This window comes from Oreochromis niloticus, linkage group LG17 (assembly GCF_001858045.2).
Source record: "Oreochromis niloticus isolate F11D_XX linkage group LG17, O_niloticus_UMD_NMBU, whole genome shotgun sequence".
Classification (NCBI taxonomy): domain Eukaryota; kingdom Metazoa; phylum Chordata; class Actinopteri; order Cichliformes; family Cichlidae; genus Oreochromis; species Oreochromis niloticus.
The window spans coordinates 10,672,311-10,700,099 of NC_031981.2; the positions used below are offsets into that span (position 1 = coordinate 10,672,311).

Genomic DNA, 27,789 nt, shown 5'->3' on the forward strand with positions numbered 1-27,789 from the left:
GTCACACACACATGCACACAAATTCTCTCGCTAACACACAGCTCACACACTCACACACAAACAAGGCTACTGCAGAATGACAGGACTGTATCGATCTGTTCTTGTCTTTCGTCAGCAAGGCGGGTGAAAACCGTTCAGGCGAAAGAGCTTCGTCTTGCCTTTGGAGAATAAACAAACACAGCATTTTGTCCCAAAAAGAAATATCCACCTGAGATAAACTGACCAGTAATCTTACACAGTCTTACAAAGTCAACACTCTGTGAAAGCAAAACACATTAGGCAATATAAACCGGTCCCTCTCATGGGAAGGCAAAAAGCAGTTTTACAGTAGAAGTAACAAGCCTTGTGATACGTACATATGATTAAATGCAAACATAGCAGGACTCCATCAATCTGTATAAGCAGAGCATTGGTGTTTGCCAGCATGGCTCTAGATGACTGCTGTGTGTCGACAGCGCTAACCACTTGATCACCATGCTGCCTTTTCCTACACAAAATCTTTTCTAACAACAACAAAAAAAAAAATTGTAATTTTTATTTTTTTTTAAATGAATGTCTCTTTATCTCTAGTCAGACTTATATGTCAGATTATTTAAATGTGGCTGTAGAGAGGAGGACAGTTTGGCAGTTAGCTGTACCCCACAGGTGTCCAGATGGTCCATATGTATGTAGAATAATCAGCCAACCTAGAAGGAACACTATTGACTCATCCATCTGACATATGGCTTTAAGAAGGATCATACTGCACGTAGAGCTGCCAGGGTGTGCACACAGAAATTGCCTGATTAAAAAAAAAAAAAGGCTGTGTGTCTATATTTGCCACTGAATGGCAGCACACTGGGTGCCACTGTGATTGAGGATACAGCCATGATATGGGTATGTAAACAAAAACAAATGCAAAAATGAAATTAATTTCAGAATAAATGCAGCTTTATACAAACACCAGTCACCTGTCTATTTTTCTAGCGCAGTTTTACTTACGTTTCTGGTGAGATCTTCATTTGACCATCAGTCATGAGGCACAGCGAGCTGGAGAGGATAATCCACATCAGCATCATCAGCCTCCCGCTGTATGGCCCACTTCTATCTAATTTAATGGCATTCCCAGCTTTTCCCAGACTCCAGCAGTTCATCCCTGCAGCTGCCGTACGCTGGAGAGAAATTGAGGAAATCAGAACAGTGAAAAAGCATGAATTTAGAAATGCTCAGGTCAAAGAGCAAACCCACAGAGAGGGAAACCTGAAGTCTTGGCACAGATCTACCCATACAGGGTGGTACACAATGCGCTTTCTCTAGCCGACATCTACACCACTAACTGTGAAAAAAGGGTGAGCATTAGCATTAACTTCCTCCCTTCTTTGGAATATTTAAAAGTAACAGAATTAGGCCAGCCAGGTTCTGCAGCACCACTTAGAGGCTGTATCTTAGCTAGTATATGGCAGTAATAACATCTTTATATGAACATTTATACCTAGATCACTCTCTGTCAAGTTAGGTTGTTGACACTTTTGTGCATGCTAATTGAACTATATTCCAGTCATGTATGTTGGAGTTGCACGAAAGCACGGAGTATTATTGCTTCTGTAAAGTCTTGTAGCTATGAATGTATACAATACAAAAAATTACAACTACCACATGCACATCACCGAACTGTTATCACCTTGCAAAAACAGTCAAACTAATGTACCTCTTGATCAGTAATGGTTCAATTAATTTTCTCAAGGGGCCACGTGAGAAACTGGGACTGTTTTAGGAGACCGGACCAATTCTGTACTCACAAGGTGTGTTTGATTTGGCAAACTGGTTGGTGGATGCCCTTCCAAAGGGATTTGTGTCTTCCTTTGGGGGTGCACCAGAAAGGGCTCAGTATTAATTTTTCGTTATAATCTTACTGGAGCAGCCCTCCACAGTAGTCACAATTCCTCATGTGGCCCTTTGGGAAAATGAATTGCTCACTGCTGCTCTTGAGTCATGCTTCTGGTAAAGTAGTCTCTTTAATTCTCTCTTTTAGCACTATTTTGGTCTCTACCAACTCTGGAGGGAAGTGTAGCTTGTTGCTAGCTAGCTAGGCCTGAGCAGATACAGACAGTTGATTTTAAGAGCTTGTTTAGAACTTATTACTAATATGTACGGACTATTTTCTTTGCACCAAATTACCCCTTTGCACCATATCACAGTTCAGGAAGAAGCCGCATGTTCCTGACAGTACATAACAGGATGTAAATATTAACTGTGCACCAGTCAGTTGAGCTTCAGTGTTAGCTAACTGCTAGTGCTTAAGGTTTTCTGATGCATTTATTTAGAAAGAAAATAGTTCCAATTTGAAAATGCTTACAAAAAAAGGTTTGGGTTGTATTGAGTTTGATGTAGGATGAATGATGAGTTTTCCAGATGCATTTAATGGCACTTAAAGTGCTATAAGGTGAGTGGCACCAAGTTCTGTAATACTCAGTCTCTATCTACAAAACAATTGCATGTATATGATTTTTGGGATGAACTACCCCATTTAGTCAAAAGCTGCATTTAAACTTTATTTAACTGAAGTAAAGTGCAGTAAGTTATGGCAGCATCTTGGTCACAGACACATATATATTATGCTTTTCGTTATAAAATATTGATCATAATTGGTCTTCACTTTGTAGCACAACACCAACTCATCTTAAAGAGCAAAACACACAACTTGCTTTCAAGATCTTTTTGACTACTTGCCTGATAGATTATTTGTTCAGAAAAAATCTCAAGGTCCAATGTACAGTCTTCTGAAAGACGGTCATGTATAGTCCAAATCTTAAGCCCATCAAGACAGGAAAAAAGAGGCTGGCTTTGTCACCAAGCAGACTAAAGTATGTAAAGATCCAAAGTAACATTTAGAGAATCTGTGAAAGTCCAAACCAAAAGGATAGTAAAAAATAGAAAAGCATGAGCATGTGACTATAGGTTAAATATGCCATCTTAAAAACATTTACAGTTAACACTGACTTTGGGCTCATGTGGAAACAACGTGAAACCTTCTTTCCAAGTGAAAACAAAGATGCCATCTGATGCCCAGTTTAAAAGCTGGAATATTAATATACAAAATTAAGAAAATTATTCCAATTTCAGAAAATAGTTCAGTAAACCCATATTTTCAGAGCTCACAAAAGAACCAAAAAGTATGTAGGTCAAGGAAGAAAGTTGAAACATAGCAAGTGTGAATGATGATGATTCGATGTCAGCTGAGCTGGATGTCCCGGCATACAAAAGAAACTAGAAAGCTTTTGTCTCCAGTGTCAAAGGTCACTTCTGTGCACATGGGATCACAATAGAGCATCGCCATTTTTCTACGCCTCCCTCTCCGAGGCTCTCAATCTGATTTCTGTCCCCCCCATTATTGACGTCTCTTTTTCTTGCTTGCTCTCTCGGATCAGCACAATCCCACAAAAATAGGAGATGTAAACTTCAGTCTTCACATGACTTCCATTACCGGGCAGTGTGATTTTATTTCTTCCAGGTAAGGCACATGCACAGGTTCCAAAAACAAATCCAACCCTGCTGCAACTTCCAATTATTCTGCCAACCCTTGTGCCGACCTCACGTCTTCACAGGTCCAAAATCCAAAACAAAAAGCACGGGGAGACGACTACGCTGCTGGATGGAGGGTAAGACAGATGGACTGATGGATGCACGGATGGATAGTGGGACTTCCTCTCTCCAGAATTTCTCTTCCTCCTCTCCAGCACCAGTTTATACCATAATCCATGCAGGATTAAACCCCTCCTCCCTCATTCCCTCCTTTTCCCACTCCATGCCTCTTGCTCTCTCGCTCCATACAAGCACGCTAACACAATCTTTCTCTCTCTCTGGCCCTCATCTTCTCTCTATCGCTCTTTGACCCACTGTCTTTCTGCTCTTTCTTTTCTTTCTAGTCGCTTTTCTCTCTGTTTTATTCTCTTAATCCTTCTTGTCAGGCTCTCACCTGCTGTTTTGTCTCTTCAATGCTTTCTCTTAATCTCCCTCTGTATTATTATTATTATTTTTTAACCAAAAAATGACAGTGGATTGAGGGAAGGGTGGCTGTAATAAGAATTAAACAAAGTAAGCTGTCACAAAGGTTGTACGAGGGGGTAGGGGGGACACAAGAACGGGATGTTGAGAGGAAGAGGAGGGGAAATAACACGTTTAACTGACACAATCATAATACAAACACATTGAGACACCTAGTGGACTTTCATTGTCTCACATATACACGTGCACACATGCACTCACAATATTGCAGAATGAATCCATCAGCTCTATCCATGTCCATATAACACATTTTTCAAGCGTGCTCTCATAGTTATTTTTTGCCTGTTAGAGACACTTTCATTCACATATTCATCCTATAATGCATTTAAAAATTATTTTAGTAGCATTATTTTAAATCACTTACATTTACACCGCTGCAAAAACCTGGAAAATAATACTGTACCCTCATATGAACGTTGTTTGTTTTTTGATTTTCAGGGATGCTTTTTTTTAAACACCTAGTACAGTAGGTGTTTAAAAATCTTACTTGTGTGAGCTTTTCTAGGTTTAACAAGTAAGTACTGGGCCCCACTGACGAGATTTCAGACCCCAGAAAACAGCCCAGTAAGAAGTCAGGAGAGGCTTTCCTGGTGCAAACTACATTGTCAGCCACCCTTAAATGGCCTGTTAGTTGCTGCAGTGTAAAAAGGTCTATTGTCGGCACACACTACTGCCTCAGTAAAAATTTGATTGGCCACATTACCCACATTTATAAACAAGCCTACAGATTCTGATCAATAAAACTGATAACAATTTGTTTCAGTTTGTCATCACATGTTTTATGTACAGAGTATCCAATGCCATTACCTATAATAAAACAATTTTGGTAGTCTACCATCCACTTATTTTTGTGTTTGGACACTCGTGTAAGAGGGACATTCATTTGAAGAAAGACAACAGGGGAACAACATGCATGCCAACAACATGCCAGCTACAGACTACACTCAACTGTTCTTTAATGCAAATATCTAATAAGCCAATCACATGGCAGCAACTCAGTGCATTTAGGCATGTAGACATGGTCAAGATGGTCTGCTGAAGTCCAAACTGAGCATCACAATGAATAAAGGTGATTTAAGTGACTTTGAATGTGACATTGCTGTTAGTGAGTATTTAAAAAACTGCTGATCTGCTGGGATTTCCTTATGTAGCCGTCTCTATGATTTAGAGAAAATAGTCTGAAAAAGAGAAGATATGAATTGAGCAGCAGCACCTATAAGGGCGAAAATGCCTTGTTGATGCAAGACATCAGTGGAGAATGGACAGTCTGCTTAGAGCTGACAGGAAGGCAACAGTAACTCAAATAACCGCTCTTTGCTGTATGCAGAATTGCATCTGTGAATGTGCGACACATCAAATCTTGAAGAAGATGGCCAACAGCAGCAGAGGGCCACTCCTGTCAGCTAAGAACAGGAAACTGAGGCTACAGTTTGCATGGGATCACCAAAGCTGGACACCAGAACATTAGAAAACTCTTGCCTGGTCTGATAAGTCTTGGATTTCTGCTGTGACATTTGGATGGTAGGACTACAAACAACATGAAAGCATGGATCCATCTTGCCTTGTAATAAAGGTTAATGCCGCTGCTACTGGTGCAATAGTGCTGGGGATATTTTCCTGGCACATTTTGAGCTTTTTAGTACCAAATGAGCATCGTTTAAACACCACAGCCTACCTGAGTATTGCTGCTGATTTATGACCACAGTGTGCCTATCTTCTGAAGGTTGCTTCTAGCAGGAAAGCGCACCACATCGTAAAGCTCAAAGTATTTAAACTGATTTCCTGGACATGATAATGAATTCACTGTGCTCACATGGCCTCCACAGCCACCAGATCTCAATCCATTAGAGCATCTTTTGGTTGTGGTGGAATGGGAGAAGTTGAATTTATCATGTCAATAAGAACCCAAGTCTCTGAGCAATGTTTCCAACACCTTTTTGAATTTATTCTATGAAGAATAGGGCAGTTCTGAAAGCTAAAGGGATCCAGCGCAGTACTAGCAATCATAGTAATAAAGAGGCCAGTGCACGTATTCGTATATAATTCGGGCAGGTCATAAACACAGCACCCTTCTGCACTTGTGGTATTACAACTTTTTATGTCCACTCAGGATGCTATGTCTTTCAGTATGAATCAGTATTTCTAATAAAACATAATGTATCATTAAGCTATTTAACTACATACATGCACGAACATATAGCTTGAGATAAATACTGCTAAGATGCACAGATACTAAAATCTCATGTCTTTGCATATTATACTGTACACACCCACCGAGAGAGAGCGACAGTAAAACATCTGCTCCTGCTATTATGAAAATGCTATAAAACAATTTGGCAGTGCACATAAAGCATTACGGCTGCGGTGGACGCAGGAAGGGATCAAATTGATAACAAACAGTTTAGATAGTGACATGCACCATCACACAGAGGCAATCAGGCAAGCATGTAAGTACCATGTATAACCACGCACACACACCAGTAGCGCACAACAGCTGTGGGACTCCTACTCCCAAGCTGACCCAGATCACTGATGCTAGGGATGAAGTCTAAGCTCTGATACTAAAGGGGATGATCGGACAACAGCTAACCTAGTCGAGAACACACTCTTGAGGAGGTGGGTGTATCATCAGTCTACAATCGGAGTCTACAATCGAGAGATGGCTTCATGAATAGAAATAGAGTGGTTTACAACAGGGTGCAAATCACTGGTTACACTCGAGAACAGGAAGGCCAAATTAGTCTTTGCCAGAAAACCTATAAGTGAGCCTGCACAGGAAATTGGACAGATGAAGCCACGATTCACTTGTACCAGAATAATGGGGAGAGAATATTATGAAAAAGAAGAGAAACAGCTCATAATCCGAAAAGTATCATTTTAGTGGAAGTGGTATGCTTTGAATGATGCCAGTGTTTATTGATGATGTGACTTCTGATAGAAGTAGCAGGATGAATTCTGAGCGATACAGGGCTGTACTCTGTGCTCAGGCTCAGCCAAATGCTGCAAAACTGATCAGATGACACTTCACTCAAGGCAAATTAACAGAATATTCTCAAATGGCCAGTCAGTCACTTGATCTCAACCTAATTTAACATGGTTTTCAGTTGTTAAATACAAAACCGAAGGCAGAGAGATCCACAAAAGGAGCTTTCTCAAAGGATGATGTCCATGGGCTGTAGATTTCAGGCAGTCACTGTCTGCAAAGGATTTTTTTCATTCCAGTATTAAAAATATCCTTTTTATGTTACGTTGTCCAATTTCTTTTGAGTATCTGAAAATGGGGGAGGGGCTTAAAAATATCTGAAATTCCTAAACAGCTTATGCAATACTTTTGATAAATCCCCTGAATTAAATCTGAAAGTCTGCACTTCAGTCACATCTTGCTTGTTTGATTTAAAATCCACTGTGGTGGTGTACAGAGGCCAACCTACAAAAACTCTTTGTACAAAAACTAACTGCATTTAACTGCATGTTCACACAGTTCGGACATGCAGGGATTTAGGCGGCACACAAGTGTACATCAGAGAGAATATGTGTATATTTATTATTTAAGTGAGACTTTTATTATTGGAGAACCTACCATTTGTCCTTCTTTAGTTAACCGATCGAGTTAGCTCCTGGCTCAGTTTTTAATGTCATATTCTTGTTTCTATCTATGCAGGTGACAATACAGGAATCTGAAAGTCTTATAAAATGCCCTTTTCTATCCTAAATTCCTTTTTTTCTAATCTCAATTTTAAATGTAGCTTGCCATCCTTACTTTATGATTTACATACTAAAAACACTTCTACTAACACTATGGTACTAGAGCCAATATCCCCAAAGAAAGTACTACTCACCTGTGCTCCTGCAGAGTTGTCTTATTGTCCCAACCTGTGTTTGACGAGTGAAAGACTGAGATTAGGATAGTGAGAAGAATTACACGAATATTTTCTCAAAATTTAAAGTAGACCACTGCACAATATCTTCCTTTTGAGAATACAGCACTGACAAAAGTGATCTGGAGTCCCTATACAAATCAGAGACTCCGCCTCTCTGGGCAAGGGCACACACACACACACACACACACCAGAAGTCATTGATTACTCTAGGCCAGGGCTAATAGTCAGCCCTTACATTTAGCTCCATCAGCTAAAGCAATGGTCTGGAACCTCCGAGTCTTAGAAAAAAGAATATGTGTGTATGTACGGGCATTAACCCTTAATAAAAATGTACTCATAAAAGGTCTTAAAAATATTATCCATCCATCCTGACATTCATACAGATCATCATTAACCCTTTTATTTGAATCAAAATTTACCTGATTCTGAACTCATTCTGATCTGCTTTGGATAAATGAATCCGCTACTCCGCTACTGAAGTTAATGGTAAGCTGGCTGAGGAGAGGAAGCAGGAAGGGAGAGGAGAGGAAGCCTAGTTTTCCCACACTAATCTCCCGGGAGGGAGAGCACAATGAGCCTGTGTAAAAAGTGATGTTTGATGTTCCTGACAGTAAATAGCACTTGTGAAAGCACACTCGGTGCCAGTTCTGGTGATTTTAGCTATATCACATGATCCAAATCTGCAGGCTGATTTTGTTTACATTTGCATTTCTATACAAGAAATCTACTTCAAGAAATTCTCATCTATGTACACGGCTTATGGCATTGTGAAACCTGCACAAGTTTTTGTCTTCAGTGTTTGGGACACTGAGTTTATGTATAATGAAATGATCAAATTGCCATTTGAAGGCAACAGCAGTTTCACAAACACAACATCCATTAAGCCAGTACTTCCTGTGATGATGTGGACGTGATTTAAACATAAGCCCTGAAAGTGCAACTAAATATTCCAGCGTTCCAGTTAAATTATGCTGATGCCAGAAACCTTATTAAACTGTATTTTCCTGTGTCTTTAGTTAACCGTCAAAAATGGGAAGCAATTTATTACTAAAAAAACTCACATTGTATGATTGAGGTTGGTCTGTTCCATTCACTATACTAGGTACACCTTGCTTATACAAAACTTTCCCCCTTTGCCTTCAGAGGTGCCTTAACATATCACACAGCTGCTCTATTGGACGGAGATCTGGTGACTGTGGAGCCCATTTGAGTACAGTGAAATCATCGTCATATTTAGAACAGAGTTTGAGATGAGGTTGTGTTTAAAGCATGATCTCACATGAAACAAATTTGCTATCAGGGTATTGTGAAGTTATAGTTATTACACATATTGTTTCATGGAGCAGTTTCAGATAGTTGTTTATACTTGAATTTGTAGTGTAGGCTGTACAGGTGGCAACTTTAATCTGCCCTCATCTTTTTCTGTAATGAAATAGAAAAGTGAGCTGAGCCACCATCAAAGTTGGATTGTCCATCCAGTCCATCTGCTCTGGCCCTGACCCTGCTTGGGTGTAATAAATGCACCTTAAATAACTTTTCTTCCTCATTCTCATGGTCAGTTTAAACTTCAGCAAGTCCTTTTGACCATGTCCACATGGCTAAATGCATTCAGTTCCCGACGTGTGATTGCCTATTTCGATATTTACATTACCAAGCAGTTAAACTAGACCACCTAATGTAGTGGCTGCTGAGCGTAAATTTACTGTAATTACTTCAGGTTGCGCCCAACAAACATATGAGGACAACAAAAAAAAAAAACGACACAGTTTTTTTTTTTTTTTTTAACATTTAATAGCCAATAAAAATATATTCCAGTTTATGTAATGGGAAAACATCCCTGCCAAAAAGAAAAAAAAGCCCATAGAAACATTTTAATATTCTGGTTACAGAAACAGTACAGATGACTTTTGAATTAAAACAGCATCTGACAATATGCTGTGAAATCTTAAACTTTACATTCTGATATACTTTTAAATACATGCTGGTTATTTGTACAATTTTCTTCTTGAGTAAAAAAATAGGGAATAAAATCTTCCTCTTTTTTTTTCCTGAATGATATTCTCTGCTTTTGCTGCTGCTGATGTTTCTGCCTGGTAGCTACTGTCCAGGCTGGCTATGGGTTTAGCACACACGCTAATCACCAACTAAAAACCCTGACTCTGGAAAAACGTAAGCAATTTAAGTGCTGAATGAGGAACGACTGAATGAGAAATATCACTTTACGTGGCAAATGTAATATAACAGTATTGTGCAAATGCAATAAAACCTTTTAAATTTTATGTTCACTCTCCACCAGGGTTTACAACAAGCCTGAACAAGTAACAATGTTGCTGTTGATGATTTAATTAACCAAATTTTCTAAGCTTCAGATTATTAAATCATATTATTAGACCACTCTAGGCTTCATTTGTTTAGAACCATTTATCAGCTTAGGTGATATTTAATTTTCTGAAATCTCTTTACATAAAGCGAACAAAAATTCCTTACTATATGACATAAATCAATCACCTTTATGCCACTTCATTTAAAACACAGGTATACCTCCAAACAAGTTCTCTGTGAGGTAGTGCAGGTTGTCAGGTTCCTGTAATTTTCTTGTCTTTTTAAGGTGGACTGACATTGACGTTTTCCTTCTTCAAACATATTATAATATTCAAAAAGTGCTGCAAAAGAAAAACCTTTTCTCTCCTTCACAATTTCAGCGATTGCCGGATAGAGTTATGCCGCAGGCTCGCTCGTCCACTTCAATATGCACCAGCTGACAACAGTTAGTTAACCAAAATTACAATGTAGACACTTATCACTGCTCGTGTCTGTTAAAAAGGATAGAAATAAAAATCAACACAACAATGTAATAACAGATTTAAAAAACCTGCTGGTGGTAAAATACACAAACCTGTTATGCCCAAGTAAAATAATAAGAGATTAAAATAATATCTGAAGATGTCTTTTAGCTCTAGACTAGGAAGACTTGTTTGTTAAAGGCTGGCTGGTGCGAGACAACTGACTGAAAGGAAATATTGCTACACTTACTGGAAAAGAAAGAGTATTAGAAACATCCTGGAAAACTGAAGGTTTGCAGCATGTTTTGTTTTTGCTGAGACTCAAAGGGTGAGGTCAAGGGTAAAATCTGTAATCTACAGACTAAACCAAATTATTTTGAACATTGTAAAAGTTGTTTTCCTTTGCTACTATTGAAAAATACAGGTGTTACTTGTGATAGCTTTGTGCAACAAAAGACTTGGCTTGAAGCGAACAGAGTCAGGCTTCCTAACGATAGTGCAGAGGAGGTACAGAGTGTGTGTTTAAGTACGTGTCTATGTGATTTGGAGGAGGAAGTGGTGCATCCATATGAGGTGTAAGAAAGAGCCTCTGGGAAGGGTGCGTGAGTAGAACGAGGGTGTGAAGCTGCATCAATACTTGTTGCTGGAGTCCTTAGCAAAGCGGCTCGTATAGGCTTCATAGATGGAGTCCAGGAATGAGCTGTCGGTCTGAAACACACAAGCAGGCAACTTCATACTAAATCCTCAAGTGTGTGTGTGTTTGTTTTTGCTTATTCTCTGTTTTTCTCTCTGCAAACAAAACTGCACAGATTTGGCTACAACGTGAGCACAACAACTGGACAGCGAGCATTGTGAAGCCATAATAGACCACAAACTTTAAAGGAATAATCACCTGTATCAGATGCAGCAGTGTGGCTTGAAGCTGAGTTCTGGAAAGGATTCTGACTTCCTCCTGCAGAGGAGGTCTGGGCACAGTTGAGGGTGGGTGGGAGCTCTCCTGACCAACTGCAGACAACCCACTGCTAGGCTTTGTCTGAGTGAACATACTCGGGGAAAGGAGCAGAGTCGGGGCAACAGTGGCTGGTATCCTCTGAGGGGAGATCACCTGCACAGACAGGGAGCACTTATAGTACTGTTGCAGCTATCATGTCACCAATTTAACTAGTATTTGCCATTTGCTCTGTTTATATAGTTGATAAAATCAACTACTAACTGTTTACACTGGGCTTTACCTGTAACTGCAACGCAGCTTTCTGACCTGCAGTGGCTGCAGTTGGGTTTGGGATTGTGCCTAAAGTCACGCATGCACCCTGGTTTTGGGCTGGCCCCAGGAATCGAGGAGCCAGTCCTGGACAGATCCGAGGTGGCTCACTAGAGGTCAGGCTCTGCTCCTGCTGGACCAACTGGAGCTTTTGGAGGAGCTCATGAGGTGACACCATACCTGGCACGTGAGACAATCCTGACGAGAAAGCACGAAGGTACCAAAAACAAGAATTACTTTTAATGAGCAGCTAAACAGGTTGGTGAGTGTACTCTAGGGTAAATCATTTCCAAAAGTGTGAATTTATGCACACTGTGCATGCGTGCACATGTATGAGCTCCAGTCCTGTGGGAAACACAGCAATGGAACTACAGATAATGTGTCTTGTAACTGGGAAAAAATGTGTTCCTTTGCAGTTTCTTAATTTAACTACTGTTTATATGTAGTTTCAAATTATTGGAAAAACTCGTCAGAGCTTCAGTAACAATCGGCTTAAGTTTGTGCTCACCACTAAAACCCTGCTAGTTAGCGACTGCAAACAATAAAAAACTTGAATACTATACCTTGTGAAGGTTGAATGACTTGATCACTGGTCACCTGAGATGGCAACAAACCTGGTAAAGCAAGAAGAATCCCATTAACATTATAGAAAAGTTATTCTTCCCATAGTTTATTAGCATTGTAATTATAAAAATGTGTATGTAGCACACTGATTCAGTACAAGGTTAGCTTGTTTGTTTGTGAACACTTAACACAAAAGATTTCCCCACCTGTTCCCTGTGCAGCTGGAGCCGTCTGGCTGTTCTGCTGAATTTCAGGTTGAGAATTGGACAGGCTGAAAAACAGCTGCTGGCTTTGTTGTGCTTGAAGGTGAGAGCGTGACACAGAATCCACCATTACAGGCTGGGAGGAGAGATGAGGGTTCTGCTGTAGAGAGGAAGGGTTGGAGTAACAATTAGGGGCTGCAGAGGAGAAAGAGGTGGTGGGTAGAGGAGGTGGTTGGGTTTGGAAAAGTCTCTTGATTGGATCAGGATGAAGCTGATGCTGGTGATGGTGGTGTTGTTGCTGATGGTGGTAAAGATGATGGTGGTGGTGATGCTCCAGCGGCACCCCGTTGTCACAGAGTCGGTTCTCGGGGGACTCGGACACAGTCTGAAGCACCCCTCCCACAGTCCCGACACCTCTCTGTCCCTGCATGAGCTTTGCGATGGCCGGGCAGTGCTGCTGCTGCTGGTGAGCGTTTGAGGGACTCTGCAACAAGCCAGAAACAACATTGGCTCCATCTTCCACAGCCTTGATTCCTCCATCAGAGGCCACATTTCTGCCAGAGTTCACTGCATCATCGTAGGTGAGTGTGCGAGCTACAGGCGGGCGAGATACTTTTCCCGCTGATGATCCCAGTGCTGGAGCATTCGCAAGAGGGACAGAGTCAGGTTTAGTTGAACGTTGCTGAGAGCCAAACAGAGTAGCCAAAGAAAGAGACTTGGGCTGAGCACCTTCATTGTCCTGGATGAGAGAAGCACAGTAGAGTAAGAAAGATGATGAGTTAGAAGCACAAACAGAAAAAACTAGCAGGGTTTTATACACAACAATGGAAGAAAACCATTACAAACTCTCTTTTATACACGAAAAATGTGATTTTAACAGGGTTAAACTGGATGTTCTACCTGAGTGTTTGGTTTAACGGGTATTGGTTTAATCAGGTGGGGGTTTCCATAAAGAACACTGCTGCCACCAATCTCCTTTGGCTCTGAGGTTGACTTTTCCTAAGAGAGGTGCACAGAAAGAATAGACAAAGGAGAGACAATTAACAAAATAAGTAAATAAATACATAAAAACTATTTCACATAAATTGCCAAAAAGTAGATTACTATAAGTGATTAATTGAGGATCCTAGAAAATACTCCCCGCATCCTATAGGTCTAAATGAACAAATGTAAATGCAAAGATATATTAGGGCCTAGCTATTCCCAGCATTTTAATCTGTGTTGTTCTAATTGTTTTATTCTCTTCAAAATCCTACAGTGTGCACATACCTTATCATACTCTGTGCGGGCTTTGGTTAACATCTGGATGATGTCCACTCCCTTTGCTTCACCTTTTCCCCCTCCCCCTACTCTTACTTCTCCTGGGGATAACCAACCACCCTGGGACTGAGCCAGGACCTGCTCCTGCTGGGTCAGACTGCACACATGAACAAAAGAGTCTTCTGTCAAGCTTTGGCAGCTGGTCCATAACTCATTAGTCATTTTTAAGCAAACCAAATCTTGTTTTGAAGATCATCCAATTACAGTTACTTACATCTTCATCCTCTGGGCGATGCGCTGACAGTCCTCCTTATCATAGAACCAAATCCCATGGATTGCCACTGGGGAAGAAGAACAGGGGGTTTGAGATGCAGCAAGAGACAGAATTGAACTTTTGAGGACATTACATTAACAAAAATCCAGCAAATTATTTGCAATAATGACCCTGTCAATGTTGAAAATCTAGTTAGCTTGGTGTAATAATGCAACTGTCTGCTCAGTCCAGGTCAGCAGACAACAAAATGAGTTTCCCAGACAATTGAATGAATGTGTAGCCATGCTGTAGCACAATTTTGCTGCAATGACATCAGTGCGGACCTAACAGATAGATAAACTGTTTATTATTAGCCCTGGTGGGTATAACCCCAGGGTTTAAAATGAGTCATTTCCCAGCCAAGCCAATGGGAACAGAAGCCAGCGATGCAATTATACAATGAAACATGGGCCCCAGGAGTGCCCTGATCTACGTAAACACGGTCAGCAAGGGAGGAAAAAGACACTTGCCCAGTTTTGTAGATGGGATGAACTACTTTACAAAGTGATTAATTTTACTGTTTGCATTTGTGCTCTCTTTTGAAAGATTAATCGTTGTTGCATAACCACTCAATTGCAGCCACTAAGGAAGGGCTTAGAATTTTGCATGGAAAAAATAAAGTTCCCGTGATGTTCTAAAGAAGCCCAGACCCTGAAATCGTTGAACTTTTTCCTTTATCAACCTGGATGTTCAACCTGCATGACAAGTTTATCAAATGAGAAGACATGTGAGTGGAGGGCTCTAGCAATACTCATGGTGCTACTCTGCCCAAGACAGAAACAAATTTGCTGCAGTTTGTGGATGTCGGGGAAAGATCCCAATCCCCAAAAAGAAAAGAGGCAAAGAGTAAAAGATATGAGAGTAAATTAAGGACAGAGAAAAACTTATAAATAACACAAAGATTTTAAAGTGGGGGGAAAAAAGAGCAATCAGTGGGGTCTATACCATGACTAGGTTTTTATGTAATCCAATTGAATACAAGACACATTCCCACACACACAGACATGAACAAAAATACACATCCACTTGGCTACAAATGGGGCTGGGTAAGGCATCGAGGTCAAAGTGGATGAGGAGAACAGACAGAGAGGGAGAGGCTGAGACACATACGTACACAGAGAGTTCAGTTGAGCCTGGGAAAATAAGCCCAGGACCAAATAAGTAACTGCAGTGGGAGGCTGACTGGTGGAGCCAGAGCCACTTAGTGCTCAGTGTGCTCATAGGGGATGAGACTATTCGACAGAGACGGAGAGAGACACGGTGAAAGTCTGACAGCTGGAAAATGGAGGAAAAATGAGCAAGATGAATGGAAAGAAGTGAAGTGTGTTACAGGGGAGCTCGTTAAGCACATCAAAATAGAAACATGTCAGTGAATACTAAAAAGAACTTGTGACGTTTCAGACATTAGACACTCCATTTGGCCAGCATGTTGCTCTCTCTCAGTCTCACAGAAAGGGAGAAGAAGATAAGATAAAAGATGTGCATGTGCTTTTAAAATAGAAGACTTCCACAGCTCCAGCAGGACCTGTAGAAACTATATCAACAAGATAGGAAAGAGAAAAAAAACGAGTGAGGGCGATAGAGTGATACAGAGAGAGAGCGAGAGCGAGAGAGCCGAAAAGTGGTTGTGGCCATAAGGTTACAAATTCGAGAGGGAGAAAGAGAGAGCTCCACTCGACACTGGAAATTGAAAGAGAAAGACAGAGGGATTTTTGAAATGTATGCCTCGAGCAAAGTACCAAAGCAACTCGACTGGGAACTCCACTGAACGGCCACGTGGGACGACAACTTCAGCAGGACTACAACTTAAGCTTGAGACTGATATCAGGAAGAGTGGCAGCTTCAAAAACCACCACAGACACAGGCTGTCTGTTACGGTTTGAACAAAATATATTGGAAACCCAGCAAAGCCTGTAAGTGATTCACAACTGAACCTGTGTGGTCTTTGAAACCCTCTGCGCCTACGATGTAGCAGCCCATCAGAAAGCACCAGCCTTTAGAAACACTTCAACGGGACACTTAAAAAAAAAAAAAAGTCTTGTGTTTTATGTTTGACAAACAACGCTTAAAGTTGACATTTCAGTTACTCTGTTACTGTGAGACTGTTTACCTTTAGTAGAGTCATAAATTCAGACAAATTTACAAGCAGAAGTGATGACCAAGATAAATTTGGTACACTTTCACTGCAGTATGAGATCACCTTTGTGAAGAAAGTTCATAGTATCAGTCATGAGGAAGAGTAATAACATCCTTTTCGCCAGCGTTTAGTTTCCTGGAGGTTTTTCAGGAATTACGTGCTCCTGAAGTAAAGCAAACTGATGCTGTTGCATGAGAGGACATTTCGGGGAAAACTGAAGGAGGAGGAGTAAATATTGACATTCACAGCTAGTAAAGTCTCGTATACCACTTCTGTTACACCTTCCTCTTGAGACTTAACTGCAAGGATGTTCAAATTGCTCTTCTGCATCTGAAACCCAGTTCTCAAAATAAAGAACTACCAGAACTACTGGGAAACCTGTATGTGTACAACCTGATATTTACAGAGCGCCATCAGTAGATCTGTGGTCCTAAAGAAGAAAAAGGAAGGGGAGCATCGCGTTTGGCATCTTTTGGCCAGATAAGTAATTACTGGCACTGCTTTTTAATATCAGTTCTGAGCAACTTTTAAGTTGTGGAGAGACAGAAAGAGGAAACATCATCACCGGACTGTGAGAATACTGAGAGATCATGCTGAGAGGCCTGTTTGAGAGGAAACCTAAACATGAGAGGCTGCAGGAGGAACCTGAAGTCAGATTTAGAGGATTGCTGGTGACAGAGAGTGTCCTGGGATATCGATACATCCCACCTGGAGGTAAGAATCTCGACATAGCCATTGATGTACTTCTAATATATATGACATACCAGACATACCAGTGGATTACATACCAGAAGTTCAGACCCATATCAGTGTTAAATCTAAGTGCTGATATTAGGGCTGGAAATGACAGATTAGGATGATGCTCATGACCTTTTACCATCACAATACATCGACTTGTAATACACTAGAAGTCCACGTTGCATGAAAGCATCTGTGCAATTGAAGAAAAAGAGTAAAAAGCACAGAAGTCAGTGTGTGTGAACTGTCATTATTATCTCATTTTAACCGCACATCGATTCATCTTATTACCTCACTGATGTTTTTCCACCCACTGTGTTGAAACAGAAGTCTGTTAACTTCTCATCACCTAATCCTCATTTATTTGTTAACCACTGCCACAAAAATGTCATTAAAGAGGGACTCTGGTAAGTCAAATTTGTGAGTCCATTTGACATGCTTATGCATGATAATAAAAAGGCAGATTTTTGTTACCAGGGTACAGATGGTATAGTGCAAGAGAAAACAACACAGTATACTGCTGGACTGATAATGAGTTCTAACCAAAACTGCAAGAAAGATTCGCAAATTTGTCAAAATCATATAAATTAGATCATACAGGTTTTAGCTCTATATTGCTCATCAGCAACAGCCAAAATTCACAAAAATCAGCTGAACAGCCATATGTGCATAACGGCGCAACTGAACATTACAAGTGCAGATGCTAGACAGGACTTTAAATAGTCTTTCTTTTAATCCCGTAGACTAAGATATGTGCCTGGATAAATAATGCCTTGCTCTGGGCAAATTTCTCCTCCCTAAATATTGCCTTGTTCTTTGGTATATCTCCGTGCTTTATTTTTAGCATTGGTTGCCACTTTGTGCCAACGGTCATTCCAGGAAGTTACAGCAGCGCTGAGAGCAACATGTTTATCTAATGATAAGATTCCACGACCCCGTCCACACAGAGGTCACGGCGCATTAGGACTGGCAGCATTACCAGCAGCTTATGATTCAGACAATGAAGAACCATTTATCGCAATATAAATTTTGTCCTTGTTTATGCAGTTTTCTGGAAGGACACTACACAAACACCATCATCCTGGAACCGCTCAGTGAATGTTGGCTTAGTCATGCTGAACTTGAGAGGTTTTTCACAGCATCTGAGGTGTGGTTTGTCTGGTTGTTTTAATACCATTGTTTATTTCTGCTACTATTTCAGTCTTTTGCATAGCTCCTTTTCTGATATTTTATCATCTTTATTCAATCATCGTAATCAAATAGAGTCATTAGGGTAGACCATTAGGTTTGCCATGTAACCACCCACTCTTTGAGTCATAACTCCTCCCCATAATTGCATTTTATCAGAGGAAACCATCATTAACTGTGTTTTGATTACTAGTTTTATATGCTGTTAAAGTTTGTTCCTTCCATGGATAAGCCTGTTAGCTCACTTTAGATTTATTCGCCATTACTGATGCTCTGACCACAGGCCAGCGCAATCACAGATCATCTTTAATGCACCCCGAGTGCATTTAAGGCTGGTGTAAAAGGTGTAATGAGGTCACTGAGCAAAGTTTATGCCAGACACATCATTTCTCTGAGCCTTCAGGATGTTTAATAATGGCTTTGTGTCAGTAAGAAAAATGAAGCACTACAGTAAGAGGATCAAAGCAGGCACAAGGAATTCAGTGGTATCTAAACACAGCATTCCACCTGCCATTTACTAAGCCTGATGGAGGGAGACCGAGGCAGGGAGGGAGGTCTGTGTGTGCCAGCGACTTCTGAGTGAGTGAGTGTATGTATGTGTGTTTAGATTATCAGTGACAGTTGCAGCGTATCTAATCTCCGCTGGCTGATTTTGTAGTGCTGTCAGACTCTTGTCCCAGAGCCACACTCAACAATGTGTTTGTGTATGTAGGAGCCATATGTAGGTCTCGGAGTCAGCCTGATAAAATTCACTGGAGTACCTTAGCTTAGTTCCTTATATGGAATTACTAGTTCCTACTTAAATGAAGTGCATGCTGGACTCTTTGGGCACTTTTATCATGTTATCATCTTTTACATCAATATCTTGTGGATATCGATGCAGTTGTCTTTTTTTAGTATAAACATTTCAAACGATACAGAGTCTTTGATAAAGTCTTTGAATTGACTAATCTTCAGAAGTTTAGGTAAAATACTTTACTTCCCCTTTAGGTGTGACGGTACAAAACACTAGCAGTAAGAAAGCACAGTTCACATGGCATTAAATCACTGCAGTGTATTCAGTCAGTTTCTCCTTACATCGTGCGTTGCGGTAAAGCAGGAACGGGTCCTGGAGCTGGAAGTCCAGGTCTTTGGTGAGTGGCTCTGTCAGATTCTGCATGCTGAGCCGGTTCATAATGGTAAAACCATGCCTAGGAGAGGCCAACCTGAAATTTAAAGACAGCAGAATATAGTGTCATATTCTATGTAGTCCTGTGGAAAAACTAAGTTGGTCACGTAGCTTGCAGAACCACCGTCAGCAGTAATAATAATTTCACTGTCTCACTTTATCAGTCTCTCACATCATTGTGGAGGAATTTTGGCCCACTCTGCTTTACAGTGGAGCTTCATTTCATTGAGGTTTGCAGGCATTCATTTATGTGCAGCTCTCTTAAGGTTCCACCACAGATTTTCAGTCATGAGATTGAGGTCTGGACTTTGACTGGGTCACTGCACCACCTTCATTAGTTTCTTTTTCAGTCATTCTGTTGCAGATTTGCTGCTATGCTTGGGATTATTGTCATCTTGCATGACCCAATTTCAGCCAAGCATTAGATGTCAAACAGATGGCCCCAGATCTGATCTTCTTGGTAGGCTCAATTACTACAAGGTATCCAGGTCCTGTCCCTGCAAAACAAGCCTAAATCACCAACCCTCCACCACCGTGCTCGACAGCTGGTATGATGTGTTTGTTCTGATATGCTGAGTTTGGTTTTCTCGGCTCTGTCCAGCTCCACTTTTGCCTCATTTCTGAAAAGGACAGGATTCTTGTGGTTTATTCAGATGCAGCTTTGCAAACCTAAGCTGTGCTGCTATGTTCTTTTAAAAGAAAAGAGACTTTCTCTTGGTAACCTTGCAGTTTCCCTGAGCATTGCTGCACTGCCAAAACTTTTGCTTTTATAGAGGTCACATTACATATTATTATAGTTTTGTACATTATCAAACTCAGTTCAGTTTTGTTACGTCCCATTCATGCCAGCTTCACAGTTTTTAATTTAGTAAATGTGTCACAAATGACAAGATTTTACTTTCAATAGGGAACAATAGGAAAATGTTACACATAAACATATATATATAAAGTCTATTGTCTAATAACAGTGTTGGCATTTTCATTACCTTGTATAAATAAAAAGAGTACCTTCCACTTCTGTCTTCTCCTTAAAACAAAAAAGACAACAAAATCAATTAAATCAACTCCATTTCATAATTGCTCAACCTTATCTCTGTTGATATTAACTTGTGCACCTGCTCGCTATTCTTTCAAAAAGAAGTCCAGTATTTTGACTTTTTGTAGGTGACAAAAAAGTCAAAATAGCACATTTAAGGGAAGTCTCCAAATATAATGTGAAGTAAAACATAACATAGCAACAACAATTTTTATTTTTTATGGAAAATAACGTTAATTACAATAGTCTCTTGTAAGTTGAGTAAGTTTCAATCTGTCAAAGCGCGCCGAACGGGCAGTGACAAAGCTAAGTTAGCACACGACACATTCACCAACCCTCCGGCTTACCCACTCATTTGTCCTGTTGTTATAAGTATACAGGGCAACTTGACTCGCCAGGTCCACAATGTTATTGATGTATGGGTCTTGTCGCTGCAGAGCAGCCAGACTTATATCCAGTCCTTTAGCGGCAAGAGAGCCACTGCTACCTGCTGAAGTCGCTGTCATTGTTCCCTATGGAGACGCTAGCTTGTCAACTAGCTTTAGCGGCTACCGACTCACAGTAAGAAGAGGTAAAATCCAAATAAACGGAAAGGTAAAGGGAGTTAAATCGATGGCTGTACAGTATTCTATTTTTCAAGTTAAAAATTGATAATTATAAAACTAAGTCAAGCGCTCCCTAGCTGTAACTGCTACGAGTGAGTTTGAAAATGGCCATATTTCACCGAGATTGTAAACAACGAAGACGTGACTAGTTGCGCAGCAGTTGGAGATTTCAGCCTTAACAATCAACTTCGAGAAATCGATGGAGCTGTCCTGTAATCAACTGCACGGAATTTCCTATATATTTCCTTATACATACCGTCCATGATTAAATCAATATGTACATTATGCTCTGTAGCTGAAGGTAGCATTCATTTAATTATAACTCTGTCATCAGTACACACTACTGACGTCAGATGAGGTAATGTTATTTCAAACGGGCTTGCTCATTTTTTATATTGTCTATATATATTAACGGCATTGTAATGTGTTAATAATGGTAATGTTTTGTAGTGTGAGTGTGTGTGTGAGAGAGAAAGAAACTATATTTTGCTGCAGATTGGGGGCTCCTTAGTATTTTTTTTTTAATTTAAAGCTATCTTGTTTCATGCTATATTAATTGTGTGTGTGTCCTAAAAGTAAGCAGCTGATGTTTCTCTTCTGTCATCCACCTCTCTTTTAAGTAGGCTATATTACACTGATAAAGACTGATTGCACCCAATCCTCTGTGACACCACCCCTCAAATGCACTAGGAGGCGCCAAAGGGATGGCTAAATCGGGCATCCATCCTTTCCCATTTCATTGCAAGAGCTGGACTTGATCTAAATGCAAAGGAAGAATACACACAGACGTATTTGTAAGAAGGCTTACACTGCAAATGCGTTTAATGTCTTATTGTCTACATAAAAAGAAGAGCAGACACAAGCAGTCAGAAGCAAAACCACTTATATTCTAAAATGGACATCTATCCATCTTAAAAGATTTCAGTTTCATAAGAAAGTAACCTCTATCTCAGTGTCGTGATATATTTTTCTTAATTGCATTTTTTTTTTCTGGCCCTGAGTCACATCAGGAGTTTTTCGGCCATTTGTGCTCAATAAGGAATGATAAAGAGGAGAGAAGAAGGGCAAAGACAGCCTTTTCTTGAAAGCCTTTTAGTGTCTTGTTGGACCCAGTTAAGATAGCCTACTTAGTGAAGTTTTACAAAGTTGACAGTTACAGTGAACATTTGTCAGGCATATTAAAGGATTTCATTTTTTTTATCCCACTGTTATGCGAAAATCTCTTTTCCCTTATTCCTAGGTCATTTCAAACTGTTTTTTCCCCCTTCTTTTTGGTTTACATTATCTACCAGCTCTAGGCTTCAGAAATGAGACACATCCTTCCTGAAATTAATACTCAAGGACAGGACAGTAACTGATACAGGAACAGGACTTTCAGGACTGTAAGTTCTTGAAATTCATCTCAGCAATTGCCATATCAGACAATATCACCTGACAATGAATCTCTATATTCAGTTCAACACATTCTGTTCTGTTTCAAGGGTGCTTGAGCAGGCATAGCAAACTCTTCAAGTGAACATATGAGCCCGGCCTTGTTCCTCTTCTTCCTTCTGATAGAGCATTACGTCTTGTGCAATCACTGTGTCCATTAGACTTGAAATCACAGAGAAGCTCTTCATCACTAAATTACTGTTTAGCTTTATATAGGCACTTCTTCTCATTAGTGTAACAGTGGTATGCTAACAGTTGCTTCAGTAATTAAACCTGGCACAAGTCTGAAATGTAAAACAGTTGACACACATCCATCAAGAGCTATATCAGAGTGTCCTTGAGAAAAACAATTTAAAAAAGAAAAACATCCAGCTATTCACTCAGCCCAATAACCCTTCACCAGCCTTGGCGTGGTGAAGGGTTCACCACGCCAAGGCTGTACACAAATCCTGCTCTTAAATATGAATGAAACACTTCCAGGTCAGGCCAAGACATGCACCTCCTGGTGATTTAGCATGAGCCTATTTGTCAGAGATTTAGTGCTGTGTGTGTTTCAAGGCGCACATGCACGTGTGTCAGGGTGTTATTTATCTGTTTGTTCAGGGTGTGAGTTGGTAAATGATGAGGCTAATGACTTATCCATCAGCAGGTCAATACTGCCGATAATCAGTCAAGACTGAATAGATGTCTTTAGTGGTGGACTAGTGGGGACACACCATGAGATGCTCATCATTGGCTCCCAGGCAGAAATGATGCATGGATTTATCCGGTGGACAGAGTGTTGGAATAGCAAGATTTGGATAAGCATTGGTTTCTGGGGTGTTGTGTTTTAATTTGAGCTTCCAAAGTGTAAAAATTGTCTATATGCCCACTGTGCTATACTGTACTAGACACATTGAAAGATGAAAAACTAAATAATTTATCAACATATTAAATGAAATGCAAACTGATGTTTGCTGAAAAGAAAAAATAGTAACATAATGTAAAAACACTGTTATATGTACATGTTTAAAAGTATTAAAAGTACTCCTGTTAAAATAAAAGACACCTTATTATTCAATAGTTTGTAGAACCCCCTTCAGCACCAATAACTCCTGTAATCATTTTCTGTAGGACCTTACAGGCTCTCACATCATTGTAGAGGAATTTTGGCCCAATCTTCTTTACAATGTTGCTTCATTTCATTGAGGTTTGCAGACATTTGTTTATGCACAGCTGTCTTAAGGTCCCACCACAGCATTTCAATCAGGCTGAAGTCTGGACTTTGGCTGGGTCATTGCCACACCTAGATTGTTTTATTTTCCAGCCATTCTGTTGTAGATTTGCTGGTGCACTTGGCATTGTCCTGTTGCACGACCCGATTTCAGCCAAGCTTTAGCTGTCAGACTGATGGCCTCACATTCCACTCAAGAATGCTTTGGTATACAGAGGAATTTAATGACTGCAAGGTGTGCAGGTCCAGAGGCTACAAAACAAGCTCAAATCATCACTCCTCCACCAACATGCTGGACAGCTGGTATGAGGTGTTTGTGCTGATATGCTGTTTGCTTTTCTCTAAACATAGAGCTGTACATTATGGCCAAAAATCTCCACTTTGATCTTGTCTACACAAAGCAGATTGTTTTAGAAGTTTTGTGGTTTGTTCAGGCCTAAACGTTTTTGTTTTTTGGGGGGCAGGACTTTTGCCTTTATTAGATAGTGTAGCAGTGAAGATAGACAGGAAGCTGGGGAGAAAGAGAGGGGAGGAGACACAGCAAAGGGCTCCAGGTCAGGCTTGAACCCAGGTCACTGCGCTCTGACCATGTTGCATGTGGTCACTTGCTCACCCACTGAGCTAAAGTGGCACCCCTGCCATGTTTTTAGAGGCTTTCTCCTGGTAACCCTTCCAAATTAGCCACACTTGTTCAGTCTTTTTCTAACTGTACTGTCGTAAACCTTAACATTTAATGTACTAACTAAAGCCTGTGGAAGCTAAGATTTAGCTCTTGGGTTTGCAGTTTCTCTAAGCAATGAATGATCTGACCTCTGCTTCTACACAGGTGCTCATACTTGCTAATGATAAATTAATTAGGTGCATCTGACTAGCAGCATCTGGCTGCTACTTATCTTCTTGATTCCCGTGAAAGCAGTGGGGAAACCTGCAGTCAGCTGAGACTGAAGAAGTCACTTGGATGAGTGACGAAATGTTTCTCCCACTGAAAACGCTACGTCCAGATGAACAGAATCAACCTTTGGAGATTTACTTACCTGGATGATTGAGAATGCATCAAGACGAGGGTGTACTTTGTTTTTCACAAGTCTGCATAGAGTCCAGTGAAAACGCTCTTTTTCATTTGACTGTATCGTTTATTATTTTAATGGAATATCTTTGGAGGTGAGATAAAGAGCACAATGACTGAATGAGCCTTCCTTCATCGTTCAATCTGGGACTACCTTCAGCCATACATCTAGATACTTGCAGACATTACATTTTAGGTCCTCATTAGACTTTAAATATAAAAACTTGAGTTTATACAGTACCATGCAAAAGTCTTGAATCACCACTCATTTATTTATATTTTTCTAGGAAAATTGGTGCAGTGATTTACTGAAACATGTGCAAACATACATAGAAATATAGTATGTAAGGCAATAACAGAGTGTGAACAATTCAAATGAGTTTTAAAGGAAGTGTTTGACCACCTTTATTCTTCAGTACAGCCTGAACTTTATTAGGCAAGCTTTCTTAAATCTTCTTTAAGTAGTCTTCAGGAATAGTTCTCCAAGCTTCTTGAAGGAAATCCAAGGCTCTTCTTGGGATTTTGGCTGGTTTTCTTCTTGTTCTTTGTCCAGATGATCCCACAATGCTTCAGTAATGTTGAAGTCTGGGCTCTGGGGCACCAGTCCATGACTGTGTTAATTGTGTTTCATCTTGTTTTTCTGTCCAGGTATACTTTAGTGGCAGAGCAGGTCATCTACTATTCTCTGGCTCGTCCAGTCTGCATGCCAAGATACAGAACCCAAAGTTGCTCTTCATCTTTCATGTCTTGTGTCAGATTTTTTCCCCCCTATTTCTTTCTTTTACATGACTTTCAGATACATTTTTTTAAAATAATTTTTAGGTCTTCCACTTCTTGTGTCCTCTGCTTGTCCTGTTTCCACATATTTGTTAAAGACTCTGCGTACCATGCTGGGATATACCAAATGTTTAGCTAACAACTCTTGGGAATCACCTTGTTGGTTAAAAAAAAAAGAAAAAGAGTGGTTATTTTATGTCTTGTTATCTTTGGGGTCTGAATATGTAAACACAGAACTGGATCATCTCTTGAGTTTGGTGCATGTTTTTTTTTTTTTTTTTTGTAAGTTTTGCGTGAATGATTCATAGGTCAACTTTAAGTGACTTAAACTAAACAAAAAACCCTGACTCCTCTGAATATGGTCTGGTACAAAGAATGGATGAGTGAAAAAGGGGCCAATGTTTGTGTTTATCTGAAAGGGACTCTCAAGCTCAGTATCCATTTTCTTTTCTTTCTTTTTAAGATAAAAAAAAATTAATGTTATTAAGAGATAATAAACCAGATGCTTTTTTTTACTTCTTTTAAGGGGCAATGTTAAAAGTATACATTTTTTCTCTTTGATTGGTAATAAAAATAAAAACTTTGATCCAAAGTTTTGCAGCTTTCTCTGTTCACCAGGGGATTCCCCTTTGACTGACCAGCAGGTTGTTGGTTTCCCACATGGGATACTAGCGTTTGAATGTTTGTCTGTACAGAGATTCCCAGAGACTAACTGGGCTTTAGACTCGCGCGCACATTTGCACATACAAAGGGCCTGGGCCCACAAATATAGAACAGTCATAAATAGAACTGGTATTCCATGTACAGGCTGCATTACCGAGGACATTTGTGTATGTGTGTTTGTGCGTCCCCTGGGCAGAATTGTCTGTTCCCACGACCTGCCCTCCATCCGTTCTTCCTTCTCTCACTCATTCCCTTCCTCCCGTCTTCCATTCACTGGCCAGCATAATCAAACAGAAGCTGGTCTGGCTCAAAAATGAAGAATAAGATGCATCTCACAGTCCATCTGTGACACAACCAGTGCAGTAATGTTCAAGCAGCCATCTACAGCAGTGGGAATTTCCTGTTTTGTAGTGATTTCTGCCTTTTCGAGAATTTCAGAGGCAGATATTTTTCTCCATAACGTTTATTTGACATTTATGTTATATTTAAATAATAGGAATAGGATACAACTTTTTGTATCCTATAGGATACAACTTTTTAGCCTGCTAACTCTCAACAGACATAAATGAATAAATAAAAAAAGCTGTGAAAGTAGTTAGAATCACATCTTTATCATGTGACTTTTTAGCGAGGCCCTGTTGCTGGCCTATTGGCTAGGACCAACCACCCAATCACACCACCTTAACCAGCTTCATTGTTAAAATTCTAAATTTCTACTTATACATGAGTACTGTATTAACTTTTGAATAATATGGTGATATTGCAGTCAACTGAGGCATATATTTTCTGCAGACAAAGTTCTTACTCACTGCTGAGATGCTATTTTATAATAACCTCTGTAATAAATTCTGATATTATTTCATTTCATTCACCAGCGCAGGCATTCAACAGTCTGCAATTTCCATCAAAATACAGTATATTAATATAACATATGATTCACAAAACACTATATATTCCTCTGAAAAACACAATTCAGTTGTCAGAAGTCATCAATAGAATCGTTTATCACTCGTCTCCCTGTCTTTACTATGTCTGCAGTGACACATGTAGACAAAAAGCTTTATTCTATTACAGAATGGGTGGGTGGTGATTTTGCGCTATGGCACTGAACAAATGAATACAGGCTGGGTTGAGTCATCAGATTCACCTCCTGATTATAGCCTGCAGTGAGAATGACATGAGGCCTGCACATTGTGAAGTTTGTATTCAGTGTCAAGAAACAATTACATAGGCTGGCCAGTGCCATGAATAGAATCAAGAGTACCTTCAGTACTTTCTGATGTATTATTGAACCTAAGTATTATGTTTGTGGAGGTTTCTATAAGGCCTTCGTGCACATTTGATGTCTAATGATCATCCTTTAATTTGAAATATTCAGATGCAGTTTGTGTCTTTTGAATTTATTCACTAAATAAAGGCACTCAAGGTTCTTTATAAGCCTGAAATAGCTTGTTTTAT

General features: G+C 40.0%; 3 protein-coding genes across 17 annotated transcripts in view; 1 reads left to right on the forward strand and 2 right to left on the reverse strand.

The window, feature by feature from the left end:
- cacna2d4a (calcium channel, voltage-dependent, alpha 2/delta subunit 4a) overlaps positions 1 to 7,902 on the reverse strand; it is a 103,135-nt gene extending 95,233 nt beyond the window's left edge. The window contains exons 1-3 of one of the 4 annotated variants that reach the window (XM_025899693.1): positions 2,980 to 3,762; positions 2,710 to 2,876; positions 982 to 1,151 (exon numbers count right to left, since the gene is read on the reverse strand). In XM_025899693.1, the coding sequence (XP_025755478.1) occupies positions 982 to 1,133 (152 nt within the window). In that variant the 5' untranslated portion in view covers positions 1,134 to 1,151; positions 2,710 to 2,876; positions 2,980 to 3,762. Of the gene's footprint in view, positions 1 to 981; positions 1,152 to 2,709; positions 3,764 to 7,883 lie in introns of those variants that run through there. The other 3 variants (XM_025899694.1, XM_025899695.1, XM_005451661.3) reach the window with 3 other exon arrangements.
- Positions 7,903 to 9,978: 2,076 nt separating this feature from the next.
- Positions 9,979 to 21,338, reverse strand: dcp1b (decapping mRNA 1B). The gene is made up of 11 exons (XM_005451659.4): positions 20,924 to 21,338; positions 20,527 to 20,567; positions 19,450 to 19,577; positions 14,271 to 14,337; positions 14,006 to 14,153; positions 13,637 to 13,735; positions 12,740 to 13,475; positions 12,533 to 12,583; positions 11,941 to 12,167; positions 11,601 to 11,813; positions 9,979 to 11,416 (listed from the first exon to the last, which is right to left on the reverse strand). Exons 1-11 carry the CDS (start codon positions 21,080 to 21,082, stop codon positions 11,339 to 11,341), a joined length of 1,947 nt encoding a protein of 648 aa, XP_005451716.1. The 5' UTR covers positions 21,083 to 21,338; the 3' UTR covers positions 9,979 to 11,338.
- Positions 14,363 to 27,789, forward strand: part of cacna1c (calcium channel, voltage-dependent, L type, alpha 1C subunit) — a 228,238-nt gene continuing 214,811 nt past the window's right edge. For all 12 annotated transcript variants that reach the window (XM_025899651.1, XM_025899656.1, XM_025899663.1 and 9 more), the window contains exon 1: positions 14,363 to 17,160. In XM_025899651.1, the coding sequence (XP_025755436.1) occupies positions 17,037 to 17,160 (124 nt within the window). In that variant the 5' untranslated portion in view covers positions 14,363 to 17,036. The remainder of the gene's footprint in view (positions 17,161 to 27,789) is intronic.